General features: G+C 44.6%; 1 protein-coding gene across 2 annotated transcripts in view; it reads left to right on the top strand.

Annotated features, from left to right (window-relative positions):
* The window catches only part of LOC106577242 (leucine zipper putative tumor suppressor 2 homolog), a 100,443-nt gene that overhangs the window by 78,060 nt on the left and 8,627 nt on the right, over positions 1-13,756 (top strand). For both annotated transcript variants that reach the window (XM_014155168.2, XM_014155167.2), the window contains 2 exons: positions 8,978-9,217; positions 9,591-9,996. In XM_014155168.2, the coding sequence (XP_014010643.1) occupies positions 9,015-9,217; positions 9,591-9,996 (609 nt within the window). In that variant the 5' untranslated portion in view covers positions 8,978-9,014. The remainder of the gene's footprint in view (positions 1-8,977; positions 9,218-9,590; positions 9,997-13,756) is intronic.

Here is a 13,756-nt window from a genome sequence, read left to right as displayed (position 1 = left end):
CCAGACGGGAGATGACAAGTGCCTGGATTAGGACCTGCGCCGCTTCCTGTGTGAGGCAGGGTCGTACTCTGCGAATGTTGTAGAGCATGAACCTACAGGATCGGGTCACCGCCTTGATGTTAGTAGAGAACGACAGGGTGTTGTCCAGGGTCACGCCAAGGTTCTTAGCACTCTGGGAGGAGGACACAATGGAGTTGTCAACCGTGATGGCGAGAGCATGGAACAGGCAGTCCTTCCCCGGGAGGAAGAGCAGCTCTGTCTTGCCGAGGTTCAGCTTGAGGTGGTGATCCGTCATCCACACTGATATGTCTGCCAGACATGCAGAGATGCGATTCGCCACCTGGTTATCAGAAGGGGGAAAGGAGAAGATTAATTGTGTGTCGTCTGCATAGCATTGATAGGAGAGACCATGTGAGGATATGACAGAGCCAAGTGACTTGGTGTATAGCGAGAATAGGAGAGGGCCTAGAACAGAGCCCTGGGGGACACCAGTGGTGAGAGCACGTGGTGCGGAGACAGATTCTCGCCACGCCACCTGGTAGGAGCGACCTGTCAGGTAGGACGCAATCCAAGCGTGGGCCGCGCCGGAGATGCCCAACTCGGAGAGGGTGGAGAGGAGGATCTGATGGTTCACCGTATCAAAGGCAGCAGATAGGTCTAGGAGAATGAGAGCAGAGGAGAGAGAGTTAGCTTTAGCAGTGCGGAGAGCCTCCGTGACACAGAGAAGAGCAGTCTCAGTTGAATGACCAGCCTTGAAACCTGACTGATTTGGATCGAGAAGGTCATTCTGAGAGAGATAGCAGGAGAGCTGGCCAAGGACGGCACGTTCAAGAGTTTTGGAGAGAAAAGAAAGAAGGGATACTGGTCTGTAGTTGTTGACTTCGGAGGGATCGAGTGTAGGGTTTTTCAGAAGGGGTGCAACTCTCGCTCTCTTGAAGACGGAAGGGACGTAGCCAGCGGTCAAGGATGAGTTGATGAGCGAGGTGAGGTAAGGGAGAAGGTCTCCGGAAATGGTCTGGAGAAGAGAGGAGGGGATAGGGTCAAGCGGGCAGGTTGTTGGGCGGCCGTCACAAGACGCGAGATTTCATCTGGAGAGAGAGGGGAGAAAGAGGTCAAAGCACAGGGTAGGGCAGTGTGAGAAGGACCAGCGGTGTCGTTTGACTTAGCAAACGAGGATCGGATGTCGTCAACCTTCTTTTCAAAATGGTTGACGAAGTCATCCGCAGAGAGGGAGGAGGGGGGGGAGGGGGAGGAGGATTCAGGAGGGAGGAGAAGGTGGCAAAGAGCTTCCTAGGGTTAGAGGCAGATGCTTGGAATTTAGAGTGGTAGAAAGTGGCTTTAGCAGCAGAGACAGAAGAGGAATATGTAGAGAGGAGGGAGTGAAAGGACGCCAGGTCCGCAGGGGAGGCGAAGTTTTCCTCCATTTCCGCTCGGCTGCCCGGGCGCCCTGTTCTGTGAGCTCGCAATGAGTCGTCGAGCCACGGAGCAGGAGGGGAGGACCGAGCCGGCCTGGAGGATAGGGGACATAGAGAATCAAAGGATGCAGAAAGGGAGGAGAGGAGGGTTGAGGAGGCAGAATCAGGGGATAGGTTGGAGAAGGTTTGAGCAGAGGGAAGAGATGATAGGATGGAAGAGGAGAGAGTAGCGGGAGAGAGAGCGAAGGTTGGGACGGCGCAATACCATCCGAGTAGGGGCAGAGTGAGAAGTGTTGGATGAGAGCGAGAGGGAAAAGGATACAAGGTAGTGGTCGGAGACTTGGAGGCGAGTTGCAATGAGATTAGTGGACGAACAGCATCTAGTAAAGATGAGGTCAAGTGTATTGCCTGCCTTGTGAGTAGGGGGGGAAGGTGAGAGGGTGAGGTCAAAAGAGGAGAGGAGTGGAAAGAAGGAGGCAGAGAGGAATGAGTCAAAGGTAGACGTGGGGAGGTTAAAGTCACCCAGAACTGTGAGAGGTGAGCCATCCTCAGGAAAGGAACTTATCAAGACGTCAAGCTCATTGATGAACTCTCCAAGGGAACCTGGAGGGCGATAAATGATAAGGATGTTAACCTCTATGGGCTAGACGAATTCGTCCCACCTAAGCAACAGCCAGTTGAATCCCGTGGCGCGATTTTCAAATACCTTAGAAATGCTATTACTTCAATTTCTCAAACATATGACTATTTTACAGCATTTTAAAGACAAGACTCTCGTTAATCTAACCACACTGTCCGATTTCAAAAAGGCTTTACAACGAAAGCAAAACATTAGATTATGTCAGCAGAGTACCCAGCCAGAAATAATCAGACACCCATTTTTCAAGCTAGCATATAATGTCACATAAACCCAGAAGACAGCTAAATGCAGCACTAACCTTTGATGATCTTCATCAGATGACAATCCTAGGACATTATGTTATACAATACATGCATGTTTTGTTCAATCAAGTTCATATTTATATCAAAAACCAGCTTTTTACATTAGCATGTGACGTTCAGAACTAGCAAACTTCTGGGGAATTTACTAACAATTTACTAAATTACTCACGATAAACGTTCACAAAAAACATAACAATTATTTTAAGAATTATAGATACAGAACTCCTTTGTGCAATCGAGGTGTCCGATTTTAAAATAGCTTTTCGGTGAAAGCACATTTTGCAATATTCTCAGTAGATAGCCCAGCCATCACGGATAGCCATTTAGACACCGACCAAGTTTAGCCCTGACCAAAGTCAGATTTACTATTACAAAAGTTTGATTACCTTTGTTGTCTTTGTCAGAATGCACTCCCAGGACTGCTACTTCAATAACAAATGTTGGTTTGGTCCAAAATAATCCATCGTTATATCCAAATAGCGGCGTTTTGTTCGTGCGTTCCAGACACTATCCGAAATGGTAAATCAGGGTTACGAGCATGGCGCAATTCGTGACAAAAAAATTCTAAATATTCCATTACCGTACTTCGAAGCATGTCAACCGCTGTTTAAAATCCATTTTTATGCCATTTTTCTCGTAAAAAAAGCGATAATATTCCGACCGGGAATCTCCGTTTAGGTAAACAGAGGAAAGAAAACAAAGCTTTCGGTCGACGCGGGCACGAGCCTGAGTCTCACAGTACTGTAACCAGCCACTAACCAAACGCGCTACTTTTTTTCAGCCAGAGCCTGCAAAGCCACGATTCAGCTTTTTGCCGCCTTCTGAGAGACCATGTGAGCCATAGGAAGTGTCACGTAACAGCAGAGATCCTTTGTAATGGATAGAGATGGCAAAGAAGGCCAAGAAATGGTCAGACAGGGTACTTCCTGTACAGAATCTTCTCAGGTTTTGACCTGCCATTTGAGTTCTGTTATACTCACAGACAACATTCAAACAGTTTTAGAAACTTTGGAGTGTTTTCTATCCAAAGCCAATAATTATATGCATATTCTAGTTACTGGGCAGGAGTAGTAACCAGATTAAATCGGGTACGTTTTTTATCCAGCCGTGTCAATACTGCCCCCTAGCCCTAACAGGTTAAGCTTGAAAGGGCTGGTAACTGTGACAGCATGGAATTCAAATGAGGAGATAGACAGATGGGTCAGGGGAGAAAGAGAGAATGTTCACTTGGGAGAGATGAGGATTCCAGTGCCACCACCCCGCTGGCCAGATGCTCTCGGGGTATGCGAGAACACGTGGGCAGACGAGGAGAGAGCAGTAGGAGTAGCAGTGTTATCTGTGGTAATCCATGTTTCCGTCAGTGCCAAGAAGTCGAGGTGCTGGAGGGTAGCATAGGCTGAGATGAACTCTGCCTTGTTGGCCGCAGACCGGCAGTTCCAGAGGTTGCCGGAGACCTGGAACTCCACGTGGGTCGTGCGCGCTGGGACCACCAGGTTAGAGTGGCAGCGGCCACGCGGTGTGAAGCGTTTGTGTGGCCTGTGCAGAGGGGAGAGAACAGGGATAGACAGACACATAGTTGACAGGCTACAGAAGAGGCTACGCTAATGCAAAGGAGATTGGAATAACAAGTGGACTACACTTCTCGAATGTTCAGAAAGTTAAGCTTACGTTGCAAAAATGTTATTGACTAAAAATGATGAAGATGATACAGTACTGCTGGCTGGTGAAGTAGGCTAGCTAGCAGTGGCTGCGTTGTTGACTTTGTTTGAACGTGTAGCTGGCTAGGTAACCTATTTTCGTCGCGGGGGACGAAAATAGCTGGCTAGCTAACCTCGATAATTACTCCAAACTACACAATTATCAAACTATGACAAAGTCAACTAACACTGCACTAGTCAAATCGTTCCATTGTAATGTATTAGTTTCTACAGTGCTGCTAGTCAGTAAAGGTTGGCTAGCTAGCAGTGGGTTTGATGATGACTAGGTGTGTTGACTAAGTCTGGAGTCTGGACAACGGCGTCGCGTCGCGGCGCGGCTGGCTAGCTAACCTCGATAATTACTCTAAACTACACAATTATCTTAGATACAAAGACAGCAAAGACAGCTATGTAGCTAGCTAGCACTACACTAATCAAGTCGTTCCGTTGTAATGTAATAGTTTCTACAGTGCTGCTAGTCAGTAGAAGTTGGCTAGTTGGCTAGCTAGCAGTGTTGACTAAGTTAGGAGGACGAAAACAGCTGGCTGGCTAGCTAACCTCGATAATTACTCTAAACTACACAATTATCTTTGATACAAAGATGGCTATGTAGCTAGCTAAGAAAAAATTGCTCAGATCAAACAAATCAAACCGTTGTAATGTAATGAAATGTAATATTACCTGTGGAGCGAAGCGAAGTGTGACTACCTTCTCCAAACCCGGAAGTAGAGTTCTCATCTATATTATTCGTAGCCATCTATTTACCACCACAGACCAATGCTGGCACTAAGATCACACTCAACCAACTCTATAAGGCCATAAGCAAACAAGAAAATGCCATATTTTTACCAGCATGTTACATGTGCAACCAGAGGGAAAAAAACTCTAGACTACCTTTACTCCACACAAAGAGATGCATACAAAGCTCTCCCTCGCCCTGCATTTGGCAAATCTGACAATAATTATATCCTCCTGAATCCTGCTTACAAGCAAAAACTAAAGCAGGAAGTACCAATGACTCGCTCAATACAGAAGTGGTCAGATGACGCGGATGCTACGCTACAGGACTGTTTTGCTAGTACAGACTGGAATATGTTCCGGGATTCATCCAATGGCATTAAGGAGTATACCACTCAGTCATCAGCTTCATCAATCAGTGCATCGACAACGTCATCCCCACAGTGACCGTACGTACATATCCCAACCAGCAGCCATGGAGGCAACAGGCAACATCCGCAACGAGCTAAAGGCTAGAACTGCCGCTTTCAAGGAGCAGGACAATAATTCGGACGCCTATAAGAAATCCCGCTATGCCCTCAGACAAACCATCAAACAAGCAAAGCGTCAATACAGGATTAAGATTGAATCCTACTACACCTGCTCTGATGCTCGTCGGATGTGGCAGAGCTTGGAAACTATTACGGACTACAAAGGGAAACCCAGACGCGAGCTGCCCAGTGACTCGAGCCTACCAGGCGAGCTAAATGACTTTTTATGCTCGCTTCGAGGCAAGCAACACTGAAACATGCACGAGAGCACCAGCTGTTCTGGATGACTGTGTGGTAACGCTCTCGGTAGCCGATGTAAGCAAGACCTTTAAACAGGTCAACATTCACAAAGCCGCGGGGCCAGATGGATTACCAGGACGTGTACTCAAAGCATGTGCTGACCAACTGGCTAGTGTCTTCACTGACATTTTCAACCTCTCCCTGACTGAATCTGTAATACCTACATGTTTCAAGCAGACCACCATAGTGCCCAAGGAAGCGAAGGTAACCTGCCTAAATGATTACCGCCCCGTAGCACTCACGTCAGTAGCCATAAAGTGCTTTGAAAGACTGGTCATGGCTCACATCAACAGCATCCTCCCAGATACCCTAGACCCACTCCAATTCGCATACCACAACCAACAGATCCACAGATGACACAATCTCAATTGCACTCCACACTGCCCTTTCCCACCTGGACAAAAGGAACACCTATGTGAGAATGCTGTTCATTGACTACAGCTCAGCGTTCAACACCATAGTACCAACGAAGCTCATCACTAAGCTAAGGACCCTGGGACTAAACACCTCCCTCTGCAACTATATCCTGGACTTCCTGACGGGCCGCCCCCAGGTGGTAAGGGTAGGCAACAACATGCCTGCCATGCAGATCCTCAACACTGGGGCCCCTTAGGGGTGTGTACTTAGTCCCCTCCTGTACTCCTTGTTCACCCACAACTGCGTGGCCAAACACGACTCCAACACCATCATTAAGTTTGCTGACGACACAACAGTGGTAGGCCTGATCACTGACAATGATGAGACAGCCTATAGGGAGGAGATCAGAGAACTGGCAGTGTGGTGCCAGGACAACAACCTCTCCCTCGATGTGAGCAAGACAAAAGAGCTGATCGTGGACTACAGGAAAAGGCGGTCTGAGCTCTACTCCTTGGTGTCCACATCACCAACGATGTATCATGGTCCAAACACACCAAGACAGTCGTGAAGAGGGCATGACAAAACCTTTTCCCCCTCAGGAGACTGAAAGGATTTGGCATGGGTCCCCAGACCCTCAAAAAGTTATACAGATGCACCCTCGAGAGCATCCTGACCACTTGCATCACCGCCTGGTATGGCAACTACTCAGCATTAGACCGTAAGGCGCTATAGAGTGTAGTGCATACGGCCCAGTACATCACTGGGGCCAAGCTTCCTGCAATCCAGGACCTATATAATTGGCAGTGTCAGAAGAAAGCTCATAAAATTGTCAGACTCCAGTCACCCAAGTCATAGACAGTTTTCTCTGCTACCGCATGGTACCGGAGTGCCAAGTCTAGGACCAAAAGGCTCCTTAACAGCTTCTACCCCGAAGCCATAAGACTCCTGAACAGCTAATCAGATGACCACCGGACTACTTACATTGACACCCCCCATTTGTTTTTACACTGCTGCTACTCACTGTTTATTATGATTGCATAGTCAATTCACCCCTACCTACATGTACAAATGACCTCTAACCTGTACCCCCGCACACTGACTCTGTACCGGTACCCCCTGTATATAGCCTCGTTATTGTTATGTTATTGTGTTACTTTTAATTATTTTTTACTTTAGTTTATTTGGTAAGTATTTTCTTAACTCTTCTTGAACTGCACTGTTGGTTAGGGGCGTGTAAGAAGGCATTTCACGGTAAGGTCTACACTTGTTGTATTCGGCGCATGTGACAAATACAGTTTGATTTGATTTGAACCACCCAAGCCAACGGCTTGTTCACTCCGCTATCATCCAGAAGGCGAGGTCAGTACAGGTGCATCAAAGCTGGGACCGAGAGACTGAAAAACAGCTTCTATCGCAAACCTTCTATCATCAGATTGTTAAACAGCCATCACTAGCACAGCGAGGCTGCAGCCTACATACACAGACTTGATATCATTGGCCACTTTAATAAATGGAACAGTAGTCACTTTTAATAATGTCACTTTAATAATGTTTACATATCTTGCATTACTCATCTCATATGTATATACTGTATTCTATACTATCTACTGTATCTTAGTCTATGCCGCACTGACATTGCTCGTCCATATATTTATACATTCTTAATTCCATTCCTTTACTTAGATTTATGTGTATTAGCTATTTGTTGTGAAATTGTTAGATATTACTTGTTAGATATTTCTGCACTGTCGGAACTAGTATGCACAAGCATTTCGCTACACTCGCAATAACATCTGCTAAACACATGTATGTGACCAATAAAATTTGATTTGACACACCTGTGTGTGTGTGTGTGTGTGTGTGTGCGTGCGTGCGTGCGTGCGTGCGTGCTTGATGGCTCTGACATGCAGTGTGCCGTCATAGTTGAGTTGTATTATTCCTCTTGGCCAGACAGCTTTGAGCGATGCACAACAGGCTAAATATAAAATGTCCCCTCTCTGTCAACTCATACTAGCATAATATTGGCTGGAAATTAAACTCCCTCTACCCTCTGCACATGCTCTCTATCTCTGTCTCCTATACTGATGGTTTGAGTGTGACATTTTAACTGTATCAGTGAGGAAGCCAACAGTAGCCGTCATGATGACCTGACAAAATTCCATTGATATTCAACTTTTCTCTCTCTCTCTTTCTATCTCAATTAAATTCAAATGGCTTAATTGGCATGGGAAACATACGTTTACATTGCGGAAGCAAGTGAAAAAGATTATAAACAAAAGTGAAATAAACAATATAAAATTAACAGTAAACAGTAAACATTACACTCACAAAAGTTTCGAAGCAATAGAGACATTTCACATGTTGTTTTATGTCTATTTACAGTGTTGTAACAATGTTCAAAAAGTACAAAAGGGAAAATAAATAAACGTAAATATGGGTTGTATTTACAATGGTGTTTGTTCTTGTGACAACAGGTCACAATTCTTCATGTCGTGATGACACACCGTGGTATTTCACCCAGTCGATATGGGAGTTTATCTGAATTCTTTGTGGATCTGTGTAATCTGAGGGAAATACATGTCTCTAATATGGTCATACATTTGACAGGAGGTTAGGAAGTGCAGCTCAGTTTCCACCTCATTTTGTGGGCAGTGTGCACATAGCCTGTCTTCTCTTGAGAGCCAGGTCTGCCTACAGCGGCCTTTCTCAATAGCAAGGCTATGCTCACTGAGTCTGTACATAGTCAAAGCTTTCCTTAAAAATTGGTCAGTCACTGTGGTCAGGTATTCTGCCACTGTGAACTCCCTGTTTTGGGCCAAATAGCATTCTAGTTTGCTCAGTTTTTGTGTTAATTCTTTCCAATGTGTAAATATATTTTTGTTTTCTCTTAATTGGGTTGGGTCTAATTCTCTCTCTCTCTCTCTCTCTCTCTCTCTCTCTCTCTCTCTCTCTCTCTCTCTCTCTCTCTCTCTCTCTCTCTCTCTCGCTCTCTCTGCAGAGTGTGTTGGGTGTATGTCTGGTGTTGTCCAGGTAACATGGCTCTGGCTCAGACCCTGCCTGTGTCTGTGACTGACCACCCCAAGCCTCCCACCAGCCTCCATATCGTCACCCTCTCCCCTGTCGTCGGAGGGCCCTGTGGCACCTTTGTCCCCGGAGCCACCATGGGCTCCGTCAGCAGCCTCATCTCTGGCCGGACCCATCAGGAGCAGCGACACTGCCGGGCTGCCAGAGAGTTCAGGTAGGGTGCTACTCATTGGTCGTAGCCCAGGTGCCAGTCTGTTCATGCCCTTGCCCACTCTATTGCTGTCCTGGTCAAGACAAACGGCTTGAGAATAAGTGACAAGGAGTTGACATGGTAGCACAAACAGATCTGGCACTCAGACTATATTGGTTGTGGACAAGGTGATTTTCTAGCCTGGATGCCAGTCTTTTGCCTTGTTTCTGCTCTCTTGCCAACTCCTTATGGGATTGTCATACCAAACAAGAGCACAAACAGACCTGGGGCCAGGCTAGGGATTCTTCCCTTACTATGGAAAAGAGCTACTGGAAAAGTGCTGTATACTGTAATTCTTATCAATGATTATTCTAAATGATAATTATTTTTATTTCAGCACTAAGCCACGCCGTAACACCCCAACCACCAGTTGTTTCAGGCTCCAGGGTGATAGCCACACCCTGCGCAGCGGGAGCTCCCTGGAACAACTACTGGTCATCAATAACCAGACCCAGCTCCAGCCCACCAAGCTTCAGCCGCCGCCACTGCCCACCAAGAAGCAGCCCCGGGAGGGTAACTCTGCTGGGGGTGTGGCTGGAGGTGGTGGTGGTAGTGGAGGGAATGGGAACTATGGGTTTGTGAGTGAGGAGGTAGTGACTGTAGGAGACCAGAATGATAACCATGTGGTGACGGTGGGGAGTCCGTGTAGCGACTCGGAGGAGCAGAGGAATAACCGAGGTCTCAACGGGAATATCGGCGGTCCGCCGCCCAAACTCATCCCAGTGTCAGGAAAACTGGAGAAGGCGAGTTTCGGAGGGGGATTCCCAAAATGTCAAGTGGTTTCCGAGCTTGTGGTATCTGTGTATCTAAAAAGGCCATAAATTACTTGTATAGTCAAGAAATGACCATCCCAGCTTCCTGTTGGTAATGCCCATGCATTGTCATTGTGTATATTAAGTCTATCATTAGTATACTTTTATTTCTTTCTCAATTGTAAGTTTCACTTGTAAAATCCTCACTAAGCTCATATACAGAACATAGAGTCTAGCTAGCTAATAATACTTCTATATAATGGTGAAGTGAACGTTTCAGTACCTCACTATTAACCAACTACTCCAGCTACTGAGCAGCACCGGTGGTGAGGTGCTACTATGCGACATGTTTTACCTTAGATCCTCTCTGCTGATTGGCTATTCATTTCTATTTATAGAGCGGGAACCATAATCACAGCTTAGACAATGCTGGTTATAGATCTTTTAACAGTCAGTCACCTCGTGTCTTATAATCAATGTCAGAGCTATCTTATATTCTCTGACACACTCAATGAGGGCTGAGGGAAACCATTAAGAAAACCGCTTACCGAACCTGTGTAGAGAGCTGTCTTTCTCTGTCTCTCTCTCTCCTCCTTCTCTTGATCCGTCCCTATCTCTCTCTCTCTGTCCCTCCATCTTTCTCTTCCTCTCTCCAACCCCCGTCTCTCTCTCTCTCCCCGTCTCTCTCTTATGTCGTGACATACTCAAAATCATGAGAAAAGCTGCTTACTGGAAACCTATGAATATTAATGAAGCCAATCAGAGCTTTCAGAATGACCTTCCGTCCTATCAGTGTGCCTGTCTTCAATGGGAGGAGACCAGGCATTTCTAATTAACACTGCTGGTATAAATCACCAACGTCAGTTTCTTTTATATTTCTTTCCCTTTATTTAACAAGGAAATGCCAATAAAGTGTTGGTCAGAGCTATGATACTATAGGATTGAGAGGGTCTTGTCTAGATTCAATTGATTTTGATATCAGGCAATAAGGAAAATCATGAGCATGATAATAATTCATTATTTATCGTTAAAAACAACAATGTTAAGATGTATTAAAGTGAGTTTTCTGGAAATGCACTTGATATGAACAACAGGAACCATTAACAAATACTATCTTCCATTAAGAAATACTGTCTTCATTAACTTCATTAGGGTAGGGGGCACTATTTTCACCTCCGGATGAAAAGCGTGCCCAAAGTAAACTGCCTGCTACTCAGGCCCAGAAGCTAGGATATGCATATAATTGGTAGATTTGGATAGAAAACACTCAAAAGTTTCCAAAACTGTTAACCTGTTGGGGGTAGGGGGCAGTATTTACACGGCCGGATAAAAAACGTACCCGATTTAATCTGGTTATTACTACTGCCCAGAAACTAGAATATGCATATAGTTATTGGCTTTGGATAGAAAACACCCTAAAGTTTCTAAAACTGTTTGAATGGTGTCTGTGAGTATAACAGAACTCATATGGCTGGCAAAAACCTGAGAAGATTCTGTACAGGAAGTGGCCTGTCTGACCATTCCTTGAGCTTCTTGACTCTGTTTATTGAAGACTGAGGATCTTTGCTGTAACGTGACACTTCCTACGGCTCCCATAGGCTCTCAGAACCCGGGAAAAAGCTGAATGATGTAATTCCAGCCACTGGCTGAAACACATTAGCGCTTTTGGCAAGTGCTCTATCAGAGGACAATGGGCTGAGGCGCGTGCACGAGTCGACCCCATGTTTTATTTTCTTTCTGTCTTTGAACGTAAACACGCTTTCCCGGTCGGAATATTATCGCTTTTTTACGAGAAAAATGGCATAAAATTTGTATTAAACAGCGGTTGACATGCTTCGAAGTACGGTAATGTAATATTTAGAATTTTTTTGTCACGAAATGCGTCGTGCGCGTGACCCTTATTTACACTTCGGATAGTGTCTTGAACGAACGAACAAAACGCCGCTATTTGGATATAACTATGGATTATTTTGAACCAAACCAACATTTGTTATTGAAGTAGAAGTCCTGGGAGTGCATTCTGACGAAGAACAGCAAAGGTAATAACATTTTTCTTATAGTAAATCTGACTTTGGTGAGTGCTAAACTTGCTGGGTGTCTAAATAGCTAGCCCTGTGATGCCGGGCTATCTACTCAGAATATTGCAAAATGTGCTTTCACCAAAAAGCTATTTTAAAATCGGACACCTCGATTGCGCAAAGGAGTTCTGTATCTATAATTCTTAAAATAATTGTTCTGTTTTTTGTGAATGTTTATCGTGAGTAATTTAGTAAATTCACCGGAAGTTTGCGGGGGGTATGCTAGTTCTGAACGTCACATGCTAATGTAAAAAGCTGTTTTTTATATATAAATATGAACTTGATTGAACAAAACATGCATGCATTGTATAACATAATGTCCTAGGGTTGTCATCTGATGAAGATCATCAAAGGTTAGTGCTGCATTTAGCTGTGGTTTGGGTTTATGTGACATTGTATGCTAGCTTGAAAAATGGGTGTCTGATTATTTCTGGCTGGGTACTCTGCTGACATAATCTAATGTTTTGCTTTCGTTGTAAAGCCTTTTTGAAATCGGACAGTGTGGTTAGATTAACGAGAGTCTTGTCTTTAAAATGGTGTAAAATAGTCATATGTTTGAGAAATTGAAGTAATAGCATTTCTAAGGTATTTGAATAACGCGCCACGGGATTCAACTGGCTGTTGAGTAGGGGGGATGATTTCGTCCCGCCGACCCTAAAGAGGTTAATAATGTCTGTGAGTATAACAGAACTGATATGGCAGGCGAAAACCTGAGAAAAATCCATCCAGGAAGTGGGATTTTTTTATGTTTGTAGTTTTCTATTGAATGCCATTACAGTATCCATTGACTTAGGACTGAAATTGCACTTCCTATGGCTTCCACTAGATGTCAACAGTCTTTAGAAATTGGTTCAGGCTTGTATTCTGAAAAATGAGGGAGTAAGACCTCTCTGAATGAGTGGACACTGCAGTGTCCCAGAGGTTTTTCATGCGCACGACCGAGAGTGCGCCTTTCTTGTTATCCTCTTATATTGACGAAGCTTTTGTCCGGTTGAAATATTATTGATTATTATGACTAAAAACAACCTGAGGATTGATTATAAACATAGTTTGACATGTTTCTACGAACTTTACTGATACTTTTCGTCTGCCTGTTGTGACTGCCTTTGAGCCCATTGATTACTGAACAAAATGCGTGAACAAAACTGAGGTTTTTGGATATAAAGAGAGACTTTATCGAACAAAACAAACATTTATTGAGTAAATGGGAGTCTTGTGAGTGCAACCATATGAAGATCATCAAAGGTAAGTGATTCATTTTATTGCTATTTCTGACTTTTGTAACTCCTCTACTTGGCTGGTAACTGTTTGTAATGATTTGTCTGCTGGGTGCTGTTCTCAGATAATCGCATGGTATGCTTTCACCGTAGAGCCTTTTTGAAATCTAACACCGTGGTTGGATTAACAAGAAGTTCATGTTTAAACCGATGTATAACACTTGTATGTTTTATGAATTTTTATAATGAGTATTTCTGTTTTTGAAGTTCTGCAATTTCACTGGATGTTGGCCAGGTGGACGCTACCGTCCCACACCCCCTAGAGAGGTTAACAAATAATGTCTTCATTAACAAATACTATCTTCCATTAACAAATACTGTCTTCATTAAAACCTCTTTGATATAGGGGGCAGAATTTTTACAGCCGGATGAAAAACGTACCCAAATTAAAATGCC

This window comes from Salmo salar, chromosome ssa18, assembly GCF_905237065.1.
Source record: "Salmo salar chromosome ssa18, Ssal_v3.1, whole genome shotgun sequence".
Taxonomy (NCBI): Eukaryota; Metazoa; Chordata; class Actinopteri; order Salmoniformes; family Salmonidae; genus Salmo; species Salmo salar.
Note: the sequence above shows the minus strand (reverse complement) of the source record. Positions and strands in the feature narration are given on the sequence as shown.